Source organism: Salminus brasiliensis, chromosome 21, assembly GCF_030463535.1.
Source record: "Salminus brasiliensis chromosome 21, fSalBra1.hap2, whole genome shotgun sequence".
Lineage (NCBI taxonomy): Eukaryota > Metazoa > Chordata > Actinopteri > Characiformes > Bryconidae > Salminus > Salminus brasiliensis.
Window position 1 is genome coordinate 25685077 of NC_132898.1, and position 17611 is coordinate 25702687.

Below are 17611 nucleotides of genomic sequence, written 5' to 3' on the forward strand. Positions count from 1 at the left end.
GCACTGATGTTTGTGAAGGACTATGTAATCCACAGTGCCAGCCCTGGTATCCACTGTAAAAACTAACATGCCTGCATATTTTTACATGCCTGGATATTTTGGATGGATTGCCATTGAAAGGAACCTTTAGGCAATGTTTAGACCGAATCCATGTCTAAGAAAGCAGCCTAGTTTAAAAGGTTAAAACACACTACTGTTCATATGCTCCCTCAGGTGATGAAGGAGTCAGTGGCGAAGTTAACAGAGCGGCCAGAGTCGGGCTGCTTCATCCACGGCCTGTTCCTTGAGGGAGCACGCTGGGATTCACACACCAGCCTGCTGACCCAATCACGACCCAAGGAGCTCTACACCGAGATGGCTGTTATCTGGATGGTCCCAGTGCCCAACCGCAAACCTCCGCATTCGGGCGTCTACATCTGCCCCATCTATAAAACACTCACACGTGCTGGTGAGCTGTGTGTGTTTTAGTGTGTGTATCTGTCTGTTTATGTGAGAAACAGCAGAACAGTGTATAGCTGCAGACAGTAGAGGCATGTCTTATGAAACTGGAGCTACACTGTAAACTCTGAATGATGCATGACTCTCTTAGTTTTGGCATTTCATTACAGAGCTCTCTCGAGCTCTCTTCCTAACTGCTTTACGCCTCTTACTTTACCTCCATTCATTTTTTAATCTTCATCTCTCTTCCTTTCTCCCATTTTTTGTTTCTCCCCTCTTTTCCTCTCTCTTCACTTTCTTTTTCACTCTCTCTCCCTCACTCACTCAATCCCTCATTTTCTCTCTCTCCCCCCCTCTCTCTACTCCTCTCGCCCTACCTCTTTTTTTCTCTTTCTGTACCCCTTTCTCTCTTTCTCCACTTTCTCTCACTTCCTCACTTCCTTTTCTGTCACACCCTTTTCCACACAACTTTCTCAATCCCTCATTATCTCTTCCGTATTCTCCCTTTCTTTCTCTTTTTTCTGCCTTCCCCATTTCTCCCTTTCTCTCTTCACATTTTCTCTTCCTCTTTTTGTTTCTCCCCACTCTCTCTCTCTATCCCTATTTTTCTATCTCTCCCTACTTCTTGATCCTATCCTTTATCTCCCTACTTTATCTCTACCACCGCTACCTCTCCCTCCCTTTCTCTCCACTCTCGCCCTTTCTTTCTCTTTCCTAATTTTTTACCCCTCTTTTTCTCTTTCCACTCTCTCCCTCCCCTTTTCTTCTATTACTTTCTCTCCACCTCTTTTGCTTTCTCTCCCCCCTTTCTCATTCTATATTCTTTCCCCTCTTTTTCTTGTTCTTGTATAACCTCTGCCTATTTATCTCTCTCTCTCACTCTCTCTCTTTCTCTCGCCTTCCTTTCACATCCTCTTTATTCTGCCTTAATTTCCAACTCTCTCTTTTTGTGTGTGTAACAGGAACTCTCTCCACCACTGGTCATTCCACCAACTATGTGATCGCAGTGGAGCTGCCCACGGACCAAAGCCAGCGCCACTGGATCAAGCAAGGGGTGGCGCTAATATGCGCACTGGATTACTGAACACACACACACACACACACACACACACACACACACACTCACAAGCCACATTCACACACAGGCGCACACACTCACTCTTTTTGTCTTCCCACACGGACAGTGTTTAAAGAACTACAGATAGGCTGTCTTGGCAGGAAGTTCACACTGAACCACTTTACTATTTAAAAGCCTTCGCTGATTAAACGTCAAACTAAGTGTTTTTATGTGCCAGCACTGCTTCACACGCTCGTAAGCCGTCAATCAAAAAGTGTCCGAGCACTTTAACAATAAACGTCTATGAAGAAACGCCTTTCACTGGCAGTGTTTGGAGACAGTGGTGCAAATATAGTCCAGTAGTAATAACTCACAGCTGCTGCAGGTGTGTAACAATCTTAGCAGGTTGCTTCAACCACTAAACAGCATTGTTCACTGTTTCTCATAAATGTGACCATTTGATTAAAACCATTCACCCAAACAAACAGGACTCTATAGTGAAAAAGGCTTGGTAGAAAGGCGTCACGCAGATCAGTGCCAGGCTTAAATCTCACTTCTGCTCTGTTTGTGCTGCTGGTTTTGGTGGCTGCTCTGTGGCTTTAAGAGACTGAAGTCTCTGTGGAAACTAAGGGGAGTGACGCAAGGACGCGTGTTTTCTTTCTCCACACCCGTATTGGGGCAAAGTCCCGCCCCCCTGCGCTAGGATTGGCTACAACTGTCCCGCCTCCTGCTTTCAGATTGGCTCGTAAATGTACTAAAAATGTAATACGACTGTAACAAACTGTAATACTGATATTAAGCTAATTTCTAAAGCAAAAAAAAAAAATGGAAAAGAAAATGAAACATTAAAATGCAACAAATAATAGCAGTAACAGGAAAAAGAAATGTGAAAAATGATTAAAACAATTAAATGTAAAAGTAAAAGTCAATCAGTAACATTTCAGGAAAATAATTAAATGTAGCTCAGTACTTAAAATGAACAAATATGATTCTACATGTATGTATTAGTAGTGTTCTTGCGTTTGTCCAATTTTCCCGCTTCCAACACAACACATCACGTTCAAGAACTGACTGTTCCCCTGCTGCCTAGTACGATCACCCCATGACTGGTGCTATTGGAAGGGGTTCAGTGATGATCACCACCTGTCAGTGGTTGTAATGTTATGGCTGATTGTAGGTTCAGTGTAATCATCTGCAAGCAGGGGCGCTGCCAGGGATTTGGGACCCATGACAAGATACTATATACAATATACTGGGCCCCAAAATGCTAACAATTCTGAATACAGAATGCTTAATTGATACATATTTAGGGCCCCTTTTAGTCACAGGCCCTTAGAGTCGTCCTCTCCCTCATATGTGTGGAAATACTCTGGAAAGTCCAATCCCAGCGCAGGAAAGGAGACGCTTCTCGCCAATCGCAGCGCTGGAGGCGGGGCTTTCCGCAATACGGGTGGGTTAAAAAGCACAACCTAGCGCACCAGTGATCAGACGGTCAAAGCAGACAGGGGCAGGACGGGGGCAGAAAGATGACTCTGACGGAAACTGCATGCAGCTTTCTACTGAACAGGTCGCGGACATTTCCATTGGAATATACTGTGGATGAAAGTGAGGGTAATTTTAAGTATTTTTATATATATTAAGTACAGAGTTTTAATTACTTTTTAAAGCTAGATGCCCAACAGCTTCTGAAGCAGATGAATCTAAATGAATAGCAAACTTTAAAGTCTTCTACTTTACGTTCAGTTTGATCGTGTAGGTTTGTAGTCTTGTTGCCTCTGGTTTACTCTGGATTGGTGGCGCTGGGTGTCGGTTTTCTCGTCTACTTTTGCGATACTGTGGAGAAACGCTGCCTGAACTGGGCGATCATGCTCCAGAATGGAAAGGCTAAGGAGGAGAAGCCCGAGCCGGACGAAGCCAAGTCAGAACCCCAAAGCGACGCTTCGAGTGAGAGCGAAGCCGCCAGACCGGCCGCGGACAGCGGCTCCACACACTTCCCCATGCCGGTGCCCTCGCCTGGCTACCCCAAACTAGAAATCAGGCGCAACGCGGTGACGGACGAATACAAGGTCTCCAGCCAGGTGCTGGGTTTGGGAATCAACGGCAAAGTCTTGGAGTGTTATAACAAAAAATCAGGAGAGAAGTGCGCTCTGAAGGTAAGCTCACTTCCACCCAACAGATTTGGTGTCAGGGGGTCTTAAAGAGGGGGTTAGGTCTGGTAAATAAACAGGCAGGTATATGCACAAACCCAATAGAGATCAAATAGATTAATAATGGATTGATAGAAAATCACTTGTTGGATTAGAGTCAGAAGTCATTCAGAGTGGCTTGTGGTGAATTCTCTATTTCAGAGAAACTTACAGAGCTTTATTTATTTACAGTGGTGGTGACAGTAACCAGGGCTTGCCATATCTACAACATAAATATGGCATAAATATTCTATTTACTATCCAAACCCACCAGTGAATCTACACATATCTACTGCAGTTTATATGCAGTGTTAATGATGGAAAAATAGTGCCAACGATTTTAGAGACAAGGCGCACAACGCCTTGCATGTACCCCTCCACCAGTAATGTATCTTAAAGTGTTTTAGGGCAATAAGTTCTCAGATCTGTGCTAAAAGAGTGTATCAGACCTTCGACAGAATATCCATAACAGCTTTTGGTGAGGGAGCTTTTAGAGACACCCATATTCACCGTTAGTGTTGGACACAGATGGAATCTGGCTTCTTTAACCCATTCATGCAGTGAACACACACACGTACACACTCATGAGCAAACACACACACTGGACAGTAAGCACACATGCCTGGAGCGGTGGGCAGCCATCACTGCGGCAGCTGGGGAGCAGAGCGGGGTGGTTAAGGGCCCAACAGTGGCTGCTTGCCAATACAATAGCCCGGTGCTCTAACCGCTGAGCCACCCCTGGGATGAATGTACTGCCCACAAAGCATTGTGGGATAAATAACACACAGGCTGTGTCCCAATTGCGTATTACACACTAATACTATAAGGTATATACTATATAGTAATCTTAATAGTGCTGGTTTGGCAAGTTAGTACACACAATATTAATATACTAACTCATTTTCTACTAACAGGAAGTGATGAAATGCTGCTATGCCAATATACGCCACTGCAAGCTCTCCAGCCGCTGTTGCCGCTGCACTTGCAGTATTATCCGCTATTTAAAGACGTTAAAGTCGTGAGTCGCTTCTCCCCTTCCGTTTCGCATTTCATTGTGGGATAATAGTGTTCATCGCAACCCATCGAAGCCAGTCAACGCATCTTTTCGAAAACTGCCGCTGATACGGCATTGCTGGGCAGCCAACACGCTTGGCGGAAAGCGTGGGGTCCCTAGCTCCACCAAACCAGCTAACAGATGTCTGTGCAGGCCAACAACGCTTAAGAGTAATGAGGGGAGAGAGAATGACCAGTTGTGCTCTCTTGGACTCTGGCCACTGATGGCAAAGTGGCATGGCTCGGGATTTGAACTCACAACCCCCCGACCTGTTTTTAATGTGTTGGGATGTTCTTCACCAATCTGAAAACCATGAGAGACACGTGTTACCCTAGTGACACCAAGTGGGGTCAAATTACTGGCAACCTCAAGAGGATTTATTCTTTCATAAAAAAATTTATATGTACAGTCATGATAGTTCCATGGTTCAGATCCTACACATTTTCCTCCAGTATTCAGATGCCCCTGAAGGCCCTTAATTACCTGGATCAGCTAGGCCTTTTGGATAAGGGTTGAAGCTTAACTTTTCAGGTTCAGATCTTCAAGACTGGGATTGGTCACCTCTGACAAGTCCTGGCATTCCCATGCTTCAATATATAGCATTACGTCAGCCAGTGTGCCAAGAGGCTGGACGGTTGATTATTGCCTTCCTTAAGAGCACAGGGTTTCACACTTGCTATGAGATCTTCTGCAGTCTGCGCTTGAGCTGCTGACACCTTGCAAGCGAGTCGCTGAAGACCGTCCTTCTACTGGTGATGATGATCTAAGCCAAACATGTGGCACATGCCGGCTCTGGCGTCACGCTGGCATTTCTCCCTAAGGTCCTGTTACCTCAATAACTAATCAATATATGGAGCTGTCTTTCCTCTCTGAGAGGCACGACATTCGACACCTAGTGTCACACCCAGTCTGGGCCTGAGGGTATCTTGTGGATTTGACTGCTGACAGCTGTCAAACACATGGGTTATTTGACCATATTGGTGACAGGAATAAAGGGTCGCTTAGTCGAAGCGGAGGCTAGTCATGTTCTCTCTGGGGCCTATGAGTTCATCCAGTGCCTGATGCCAAGACTGGAGTATTTTTATGTCCTGGAGTATTTTAATGTTCTGGGAACACCTGCTGAAAGGTGTTTCGTTAGTGGATGTTATGTTCACACTTCAACTACTTAGACCTCTCCTGGGTCTACACAGTTTGTGGCCTGCTAACTAAGACTACCTCAGCTTCACACTAAGCAGGTCACAGCCCTTGTAGCTTTGTTGGTAGCCCATTGAAGATCCACAGTGCTTTGCTTCGTCTCTGGTGGTCAGAAAGAACATTGCCACATTGATCAATATCATTAAAGCACACCTTCAGCTCCATGTGGGACCTTGGTTAGAGCTCTGGCTTATTGATCACAGAGTTGTGGGTTCGATACCCAGATCCAATAAGCTGCCGCTGTTGGGCCCTTGAGCTAAAAAACTATAACCCTCTCTGTTCCAGAGGTACCATAGTACGTGCTGACCCTGTGCTCCTACCCTGGCTTTCTGTATCAGTTAATTCATTTATAGCCAGTATAGCCACATGACTGACTGTGTGTACATGTGCCTGAGTGTGTGGTGTTTGTGAGACATAGCCGTCCGCAACTTGACTGACTCCGCAGCTGGGCTACGAGTTCCTGGAAGACATGAGGAATGTTTTTGGGTCATCAGATCCCGTGCAGCTCCCTCAGTGGCTTTGTGGTTGCGTAGTGGAAACACGTCAGTGTCGGTTCTGGATTTACTGCCGGCTGTAATCCAACAATCCGAGAAGATCAGAGGGGTGATCAGTGTGTGTGTGTGTGTGTTCTATCAAATACTCCTTAAAAGCTCATTCCTGCGGCTCCTTTTCCTGACCCCCTTCACCCCCACATTTGTACAGTGAAAAACAGCATATTTTTTATTGCTGTTTATGGGCAGGGTTGGGTTTACGGTTACAGTTGAGGGTAAACCTCAGGTCAGCAAGGTTTAATTACACTATCTGGTCAGTGCCTTAAAAATAAAGGTGCCGAAAAGAACCTTTTGAATTGATGCCACTCCCTAACGATTGTTAAACCGGTCTTTCTTTACAGCAGCGGTTCTCAAACTAGTCCTTATGGACCACCAGACAGATCACATATAGGATTAGAGCAAAAAATGTGCACCTTCTGTGGGCTCTTGGGGATTGGTTTGAGAGCTACGAGGGTCATGTTGCTAACAAACACTGGAATCAGTAGTCACCCAAATGTTTTCTGTAAGTTCTGTACATACTTGGACAGATCTCTCAACCGCATCAAGGTCTTCTTTAACTAATTGAACCATATGTTTATGATTCAGATACTGATTTTAACGCAGAACCTAGTATGAATGATGATGATGAGTCCCACCGGGTTCTATTTTAGGGTCTAGAAACTTTTAATTATGACAGTAATATAGAGAGAGAATTAAAATGTGGTCTTATGTACAAGGTTCGGTGGCGCAGACAAGTTAATGTGGTTTTGGTCGTGAATTTATTATATCCACAATATGGACAAAAGTATTGGGACACCTGCTCATTAATTTGTTCATTCATTCCTCCTGAAATCAAAGAAATAAAAAAATAGCTTATCCTGCTTTTGTTGGAGTAACTGTCTCTACTAAGGAAAGGCTTTCTTCTAGATGGAACTGGATCATTGCTGTGAGGATTTGATTGAATATAAGAGCATTAGTGAGGTCAGGATGTAACACACATGTGTATGACATACAGTCTGAAGAAGCTATTCTTAGCTAACCAGTGAGGATTTGTCAATATTTCAGAAGTCATACTGCATGCAAAACCACATCAACAAGCCTGCACCACCTTGATGTGAAGTTCTTGATGTGGTTTGGGTGTAAAGAGAGAAATATGTGAGCTCGTGTTTACAGAAAAGAATTTGAGTGACGACCTCCTTTCACTGTTATCTTCATTAGCCGTATATATATCTCCAGTTTCAAGCAAAAGAAGCAAATTGTGGACACCCAGCTGTTTTGTTTGATTGACTATGCCTGGAGTAAGTGGAAAATGGTCCTCAACAACAAAGTAACAGAGGTGTGTGAGGCAGCCAGCGCTATCAAAACAGGAAAAGATGTGAGTGTTGCGGAGATAAAGAGTTCGAAACAGCGTGACGAGAACGATCCTAGTTAAAACAGTGGTAACCGTTAAGGCAGCTGTCAAGCACTTTTTAATCTTCATCGCAACGCTTCTGTAGACAAATCAATATCGTCATTCGAATTTAATTAGCTCATCTCGGAAGGTAAAGGAGGAGGTAATTAAGCAGATGCAAAACAAGCCAAAAGTGCTGCAGCTAATGGATTCTCGTCCAGGAGGATTCAACAGGGATGGAACAAGTGGTAGTTCGAGGGAGGCTGATTAACTGCGGCAGACAGAGTTTCCCTTTCATCTGGGACCAGTTTGGCTGGCCGTTTTCAAAAGGGTTTATGGGATTTACGTAAGGCTAGCCTCAATTTGCAGCTGACAGCACGATTTGGAGTCTTGGTTACATAATCAGGCTTCCTGTGTGGAGAAGGGGAATTCGGATACGACCCATTCTTTTGCTTCTAGTAATTGAAGTTGACTTAAGCATAAATTTGTAAATACAAGTGCCTGACTTGATTTTATTTCCACATTATAATCGGCAGTGGGAGCTTTGGAATCTGTTTTCTTGGTTGATTTGTTGGCTTGTTAGCAACCTTTTGTTTGTTTTTTGACTAGTCTTAGAAATACAGTGAATCAAATAGTAAATTATTGGTTTTGACAAGCAGATTAGCTTCTTGCTAATGCTAATTCTCATATTTAAGAACTATCACATGTCTAAATGCTGGACTTCACTAGAGCACAGCCTACGTCTTATGTTTCAAAGGTTATGGTCAAAGGTTCTAATCTGGCCCAGTTCTCCAAAAGCATCTCGATGGTCAGATTATCTAAACAGAGATGGTACAGAGTGATGCTCGGAGTGATGCTCAGAGTGATGCTCGTTCAGCTTGGTGCTAAGATGCTTTTAGGAATCCCAGCCCAGTTCTTTGTGGCTTTTATTGCCTCGGCTCTAATGCGATTCTAACACTGAGCACAACTTTATGGATTTAGGACACATAAAGCAGCAGAAGTTAGTGTAGTTACACTATACACTATACACGATATGGACAAAAATATTTGGACACCTAATTTATTTATTACACCATTTATTGTTTCTTGCAAAAGCAAAAGTAGTAAAAAGAGTTTATCCTGCTTTTTGTTGGAGGAACTCTCTACTGTCCAGGGAAAAAGCATTGCTGTGAGAATTTGATTGCATTCAAAGACAAGAGCATAAGGATGTTGAATGAGCACCAACCTACCACCTCATCCCCAACTCTTCAACTTATCCCAGAAGTATTGGATGAAGCACCATCCATTATTCCAGAGAGCTGGAGCATCACCGCTCCAATGCTCCACAACTCAATGCTTGGAGGGCATTACATCCCTCTAGAACATGTCTTCGCATTAGGCATGGTGCCTATGGGTTCATGTTATTATCTGCTCCAGAGAGTCCTTTTCTATTGGCAGTACTTCTCTACAGGGACTAGATAAGTTGTGCGTGTGCAGTTGCACATATGTGTCAGCAGTGGGCGTAACTTAAAGTAGCTGAATGCATTCATTAGATTTTTCGATGGGATCGATGTGATCATTTTCCAGTTCTTATCTTTTTTAGTTTAGTTTTCATCCACACGTCACTGAAGAAGCTGCTGCTTTTTAAAGACTATTGTAAGAGAAACTTGAGAAACCCATTTTCTGAGGAACTAAACAGTGTCTGACTAAATAGCCTCTACAATAAGGCCCACCTCTCACCTACTTCCAACAAGACTATAAAGCCTTCAAAATAAACCAGATACACCACACCCTCTTCTGACCTTGTTGGGAATGAATGGGCACTTCTGAGGCACTACTGAGGTTTCCCTTCATCATGTCTGCATTAGTGTAATCTTGGATTACAAGATTATTTGATCTGAATTTAACTTCTTGAATAGCATGAGGAGGGGCATTGGATGAGGAGGAGCACTGGGTTTGAGTAGCAAACTGTTTCTAAAGCATTACTAAGGCCAGGATGTTGGAAAATCACCACCCATCTCATCCTCAACTCATCACAAAAATATTGAACCATCCTTCCAGAGAGCACAGTTCCACTGCTCCACAGCTCAATGCTGGGGGGCTTTATACCCCTCTAACCCTCACCTGGCATTAGGGAGCATAGGTTCATGCCAATAGGTTAATGTTTATCTGCTCCAGAGCCCTATTCTATTGGCAGTACTTCTCTACAGGCACTAGACAGGCTGTGTGCATTTGCACTTGGATGCTAGTGAAGGTAGCTTGAATGCATTCATTAGAAGGAGTGTCTTCAGACATTTGGGCATTTAGTGGATGTTAATACAAGCGAGAATACCAGTTCTAGATATGTCAGATGTTGTAAAATATTCTGTATAGATATAGATATATATGGTTGCATACATCAATCAAATTGTATTTATAGGGTTATGAAGTTATGAAAACATGTACTTCTCATGTATGTAGCTCACTATATTGCTTGTCAGAATAATTTTTTATCATATTTATTAATTTACCCCCCAATTTAGGAATTGTTTGTAATTATTAATCATATGATTATTTTATCATAAGGCAAAACCATGTGGCTTTTTGCCTCAATCATTTCTGTCCTACTCAATATTGTACGAACTAGCTGACTTGATTTACACTGTGGGAAACAGTCACTTCTGCTTTGTGAAAGCACCTCAATGACTGCACCCTTTGTCCTCCTAAACACTTCCCTTTCTGCTAAAAGTGAATGCTGGTTTACTGGCATAAACGTCTCGTCGTCTCCTGTGTCCTTTGTGAACTGTATACTGTGATTAGACCCATTTCACTTTCCAAATGATTTAGGCTTGGAACAGTGTTTCTGGGAATGCACTTTAATTGGTGGACTTTATGCGAAGTAGGTTCTTTAGCCCCTTAAACGACAGACATGTTACTGTATTAGATTAAGTCTGAAGTGGGCCCTTTAGAGTTTAAGTGGGTAAAAGAATGCCATGTGCTCCAGGCTAAGAGTAGCTCATGTTGTGGTCAGTAGAATGGTGCACAGGTCATCGTGGCCTGCAGTAACAGGTGCTTAAGTTATAAGTTATTAATGAAGCACCAGTTTGGAAGGACAGCCGAAGCAGGTGGAGCTCAGGTCACAAGTGCAGTCCCTGACACCTTCAGGCTTTTATTGCTGACAGTCTCAGTATCAAAAAATACCCCTATTATAAAGTAGTGAACACACAGGACATAACTTTTTTTTTTAATTATGAATAAATTTGAGAGGTTAAATGATTAGGTCTGTAGTTTAATGGGTTAAACTCATAGTTTGAGGGGTTAAAATGAATAATAAACCTATAGTTTAATGGGTTAAACTGAATAATTAGCCTGATTAAATAATAAGTTAAACTGGGTTAAAGGGTTCATTTAAATTATTGGTGATTGGGGGCAGTTAAAGTGAGAAGCCTGTAATAAGTAATAATAATACAATATTTTAATGGGTTACATTTAGTATTAATCCTATAGTGAATGGGATAAATAACCCTGTATCTTAATGGATTAATAAGAATCCTGTATGATCATGTAGTTTATTGGTTAAATGAAGTAATAAGATTTAATAAGATGTAGTTTAACCACTTAAATGCCCCCCCCCCCCCCCCAGTTTGCACAGAAGTCCCTGTAGTTACTGAATAATAAGCCTTGGATTTTTAAGGGGTTAACAGGTTCAACTAAGTAATACATTTGTTTTAGTTTTCTACATGTAGTTTAAAGGGGTAAACTTCAGAACATGCCTGCAGTTTAAGGAGTTGTAGGGGTGGTTGAACTAAGTGTAGGTTAATGGATTAAACATGTTAATCTGGTATTTGATTGGGTTACATTTAGTAATAATCCAACAGTTGAATGAAAAATAACCATGTAGTTTAATGGGTTCATGGGAATCCTGTTTGATCCTGTAGTTTTATTGGTTAAATTAAGTAATAAGATTGTAGTTTAACCACTGAAATGGCCAGTGGCCCGACAGCAGGCCAAACGTTTAATTACACAATTCTATTACCAAAGAATAGCCTCACCAGTTTGTACAGAACCCCCTGTAAATACTTTAGCATGTAATAAGCCTGGGAGTGTTAAGGGGTTAAGTAATGGATTTGTGGTTTAAGGAAGTAAACTGAACAACAGGCCTGTAGTTTAAAGAGTTAACTTTATTATTATTAAGTTAAATTAAGCATTTAATTTAAGGAATGGTTGAATTAAATTTAGGTTAAGGGATTAAACTCATTTTAAGTTTAATTATTAAAAATAATAATAAACCTGTGGTTACATTTAGTAATAATCCTACATTAAATGGGTTAAACTTAACAATAACCCTGTGGTTTAATTGATTAATAATAATAATAATAATAATTATTATTATTATTATTATTATTAATAATAATAATAATACTATATTAATATTATATATAATCAAATAATATTAATATTTATAAATACTACTACTACTACTACTAATAATAATAATAATCCTGCAGGTTATAGGCTAAATTAGGTAATATATAAAGTTTACAGAGTTAGACTAAGTAATAACCCTGTAATTTGAGGGGGGTTAACCTAAGTAATAAAGAAGCCTGTAGTATAGTGGGTTAAATCAAAGCTGACTCAAAGAAAACCACTATAGCAGCATTGTGGATTGTTTGATTTCTCTTTTTTTGGAGACGTATTATCGCTGAACACACCGTCTTAAAGCGACACAAGCGTGGGTTGCTATGAAACCTGAATGAACCTGCTTGTTATCTTCACCGTGTTCTGTGATTCATTCATTTACAGCCACTGTAATTTACAACCCAATTTCCCCCACACTGCTTTTAATCTCATGGCACAGCGTGATTGGAGAGAGGAGGTTGGAGGATCACTGTAAACCTTGGTAACGTTTTAATTAAGTGCGTGAACGTGCAGGAGAAAACTGCTAAGTGTAATGGATGTGTACAGGTTTAATCCACTAGGCCTGACTGGAAGGAAGCCATCCTTTTTAATTCCATTAGGTAGATCCTGATTCTGTCTTACTAGACTTGGGAGAGAGAGAGTGTGTATGTGTGTGAGTATGTGTGTGTGTGTGTGTGTGTGTGTGTGTGTCAGACAGTGTGACAGCTAAATCGAACCTCAGAGACCTATCTGTCTCCATTATGGAAGGCTTGTATTTGGAAGCCTCTTTGTTCAGAATAAGCCGAATCTTCTGTCCAGCCAATTCAGCTCCACTCAGCGGCCATTTAAACAGTCATTTATACCTCAAACTGCCTTTTTAACAATACAGCTTTTATGCTTTGTCCGATTCTTCTTGTGCTCTCGTCTCTGTGCTAGTACACCCCTTTCTTGTCATGTGTTGGCCTATCGTCTGGCCCACAATTGTACCTAACCCCTGCAATTACCTCACAACCAAAAGGCGTTAATTAATGTGCTCCGTTTTTGCGGGATTCCTGCTGTTCCAAAAAACTAACATTTCTACCTCGCACTCGTAAACAGTCTCACTCATCATGCTGTAAACTGTGTGTTTGAGCAAATCACAGGCTTTATGTAGCCTGCATGTTACGTGACTTCCTGTTCTCTGGCCCTTTGAGACGTTCATTAAAGTGTATGTCAGAATGGACTCAATCGTGTTCTTGGAAATGCTTATTGAATTTAGTTAGAATTAGAATTTAGACACATGTAGGGCCCGTGCACTGCGCATCCTCATTTAGTAAGTGCGGCAGAAATTGACCTGAACACACCTAATTTCCAGACCACCACGCCCATCTGTGTAGCTATATTCGCAAACATCGTTGCTATTTAAACGACGCAGGCTGAAGGCAGGTAATAAAACTGCTGACGGGGTGTAAGATAGCAATGAGCATCACAACATCCGGAGAATTCGACCCTTCCTCTCTAGAGAGGCCACCCAGGTGCTTGTTCAGTCTCTCGTCACTTCCAGACTTGACTACTGCAACTCTCTTCTGGCTGGTCTCCCTCTGCGCACCATCAGGCCCCTGCAACTCATCCAGAATGCAGCAACACGGGTCGTCTTCAATGTTCCTAAATTCAGCCATGTCTCTCCACTGCTGCGTTCTCTGTCTTCACTGGCTTCCTGTAGCTGCTGCCCGCATCAGATTCAAAACCCTGACTCTGGCCTACAAAGCCAACAACGGACCAGTCAGCCCCTCCATACTTGATGGCAACGGTCAAAAGCTGATCTGCACCTAGAGCCCTTCGAGCTTCAAGTACGGCTCGGCTCAACCCGCCATCCCTCAAAATCCGCGGAAGACAAGCGTCCAGGCTTTTTTCTGTTCTGGCACCAAAGTGGTAGAACGAGCTTCCCCTGGGTGTCTGAACGGCAGAGTCGCTCGCTGTCTTCAAACGCAGACTGAAGACCCTCCTCTTCAGAGAGTATAGCCGAGACGAATAGCAGAGTACTATGGTCATCTTATTGACTTGTGTTTAGTAATGTCTAAAGCTTAGAGGTATTTTTTAATTATTAGTCTATTCAAACTAGCTGAGGTTTTTCTTGGGTAAATAGCAAAGCTCTTTGTAAGTCGCTCTGGATAAGAGCGTCTGCTAAATGCCATAAATGGAAATGGAAATGGAAATCACAATGCGCCTTGCACAGGGTGTAAGATAGGGTCCCTGGTGTCCGATGTTTGCTTCTGTAGTTTCCCAGTGAAGCTACATGGCTGCCAGTGACTTACAAAACTGATCATCATACACCAGAGACTCTATCTTACACCCTGCGCAAGGCGCATCGCGATGCTCATTGCTATCTTACACCCCGTCAACAGCCTTTTTTTATGTCTTATTAATAAATAGCAATGGTGCTTGCGAATATATATACACTGATGGGCATGCTGGTCTCGAAATGAGGTGTGTTCAGGTACATTTCTGGTGTATTTGCTATTTTGGAAATGAAAAGAAACCTTGAAAAAGGCTCCAGAGATGGAACCGGACGTTTTCTAAATTATTAAATGAATGAATTTAGAACCAAAGCTTAATATTTATGAGAAAAGACGCTTTTATTAAGAGCTTAATGGCAACTCAAAAGGTTAAGGAACAGTTGGGCAAAAAGCCAAATGAACATAATTTATGACTTCCCCCAGATGTAGTCGGTCAGTTGCAGTCAGTCAGTCAGTCAGTCGTGTTTGGTGTATGTTGTTTGCTCTGCTTTAGGTTAGAACTGATGATGTTAGGCTAACACTGCTTACAAACTGTTAGACTGTTAGACTGTCACCATCCTCCCTGTTAATACACACCCACTCAATGTGTTTGTTTGCTAGCAGTGTTAGTCTAGCAGCTCTCATTCTAAGCTAAATTGATTGATTCTGATTGGCTGCATCTTAGATTTTTCCCAGAAATATTCCCTTACAGCGAATGTGCGGTCATTTACACCTGCAGTGCTAATTGTACTGGCACAAGCTTCAGTGACCTGTGAGTTACTGTAGTCTTGTAAGTCTGGACACCAAACGTGATCGAGTGCATGTGGAATAAAGGGGGGAGATTAAGTGTGTCCACACATGAAGATAAGCAAAAGACCAGCTGGCGGTTGGACCTGTGCACCATTCTGCTGTCTGTTCCCCTGAAGCTGGCTGGTTCTAATTGTTCCAAGTGGTTTTGCATTCATTTCCTGTTGTTCCACATATGTTCTGATTCTGGGTTTCATCTTAACTGTTGGTCTTTGTTCAGCCTGAGCAGGGTTTTAGTTCCTTCTCAGTTAAAGGCTCACCCTTTCTCTGGGTGAATGGAATACAGTGTTGTGGTTTTTTGTTTTTTTTGTTTTTTGCTCCTGGACAAAGACTGGACTGGAGGACGGAATTACTCCCCTCCTCTTTGCGGAGACAGTGAGAGGAATAAAAAGGCAGAAGTGTATTTAGTTTCAGGACAAAGTGCCAGGTTTTGGTAAAAGCTTCCGGGGACAGCGAGGCGAGACATCAGCACTGCTTTAGTTGTGTGGGTTATCATTTTATTTGGTTAGCATTTCATGATTGTGTTTCGTAGCCTGTGTTTTATTTGTTTATTTCTGATCTTTTACCCACTTTTTCCTCAATTTGGATTGTCAGTTACCCAACCTGTATGCAATGCAATCACATGCCATGCTCCTGACACTAGTGAGGGTGAACAGCAACACACACCCCCTCCGATACGTTTTTCGTTCTGCTGCCGATGCAAAATCATTGGGCAACCAACGTGTCTGAAGAGAAGTGGCGTATTCCCAGCTCCGACGCATCTGCCAGCAGAAGCCAGTGGCAGCCAGCACCGCTCTGGACTGATGTGGGGAGAGCACGCCATCTACCCACCCTGAAGAGAGCAAGGCCAATTGCGCTCTCTCGGGGCCCCGGCTGCCAATGGCTAGCAGCATGACCGGAATTCGAACCAGTGATCCTCTGGTCATAGTGACAACCCCACTCAGGGCCCCATTGTAGCCTGTTTTGCTATCTAGAAAAAGGTGCTAGGCTACAGAATGTAAGTATTGTAAGTATTAAGTAATAATTTAGTGTGATTTTATGTATAAAAAATTGGCCCTGCTCTCTCCAGGGTGGGTAGATGGAGCTTTCCCTCCACATCGCTTCATTGCAGTGCTGGCCGTCACTGGTGTCTGCAGGCTGGTGCGTTGGAGCCGGGTATGCTGTGTTTCCCTTCAGGCACGCTGGTTGCCTGGTGATGTTGCAGCGTTGGCAGTCCGATAAATGAATGGCTTGACTGCGGATGGCGCGTGTGCTAGTCCACCCTCACTGGTGTTGGGGGGCATTGCGTGCAGTGTGGGGGTAATTGCCAAAATTCACAATTCAAATTGGGGAGAAAATTGGTGAAAACTGGATAAAATTTGAGAAACTTTTCCACCCATTCTTTATCACAAAACCAAAAATCTAATTTGGGCCATATGTACACTTGGAAGCAAATTGTAAATTTTAAGCATCTTTCTTCATGCAATAGAATGGGATCAGTACTATATACACACCAATCAGCCACAACATTAAAACCATATCTGGTTCCAATGGCACCTGTTAAATGGTGGGAGGAACAAATTATGCAGCAAGCAAACAGTCAGTTTTGGAAATCAGTGTGTTGGAAGCATGAAATATGGGTAAGATAAGATAAGATAAGATAGTCCTTTATTAGTCCCGCAGTGGGGAAATTCCCAGTGTAACAGCAGAAAGGGATAGCAAGACACTCAGTTACAAAAATTTAGATAAATAATTTACACTATATACACAATATAAATAAGAAAAGAGCAATAACAATATTATTTACAGCAAAAGACTCTTAATTGCACATGGGGGGGGGGGGTACTGCACATAGTATTCCCTGAACATGAACATGTGTGTGTAGTTAAGTGTGTGTGTATGTGGTCCGCTGGGAGCAGTGTTGGTTGTGTAGTCTGACGGCAGCAGGAAGGAAGGACCTGTGATACCGCTCCTTCACACACTTGGGGTGAAGCAGCCTGTCGCTAAAGGAGCTGCCCAGTGCTGCCAGAGTCTCATGCATGGGGTGGGAGCTGTTCTCCAGCATGGATGCCAGCTTGGCTGTCATCCTCCTGTCTCCCACCACCTGCACTGGGTCTAAGAAGCACCCCAGGACAGAGCCGGCCCTCTTTATGAGTTTGTCCAGTCTCTTCTTATCTGCTGTCGAGATGCTGCTGCCCCAGCAGACCACTCCATAAAAGATGGCAGATGCCACCACTGTGTCGAAGAACGTCCTCAGGAGTGCTCCCTGCACTCTAAAGGACCTCAATCTCCTCAGCAGGTAGAGTCTGCTCTGGCCTTTCTTGTAGAGTGCAGCAGTGTTGACTGACCAGTCCAGTTTGTTGTT

The 17611-nt window shown here is 42.8% G+C and overlaps 2 protein-coding genes across 3 annotated transcripts in view; both read left to right on the forward strand.

The window, feature by feature from the left end:
* Positions 1–1898, forward strand: part of dnah1 (dynein, axonemal, heavy chain 1) — a 54456-nt gene extending 52558 nt beyond the window's left edge. Inside the window, exons 77-78 of the mRNA XM_072665445.1 lie at positions 214–448; positions 1401–1898. Coding sequence (XP_072521546.1) covers positions 214–448; positions 1401–1522 — 357 coding nt within the window. The 3' untranslated portion in view covers positions 1523–1898. The remainder of the gene's footprint in view (positions 1–213; positions 449–1400) is intronic.
* A 1110-nt stretch (positions 1899–3008) lies between these two features.
* mapkapk3 (MAPK activated protein kinase 3) overlaps positions 3009–17611 on the forward strand; it is a 41413-nt gene continuing 26810 nt past the window's right edge. Inside the window, exons 1-2 of one of the 2 annotated variants that reach the window (XM_072666133.1) lie at positions 3010–3100; positions 3239–3648. In XM_072666133.1, coding sequence (XP_072522234.1) covers positions 3361–3648 — 288 coding nt within the window. In that variant the 5' untranslated portion in view covers positions 3010–3100; positions 3239–3360. Of the gene's footprint in view, positions 3649–17611 lie in introns of both variants that reach the window. The other variant, XM_072666132.1, reaches the window with a different exon arrangement.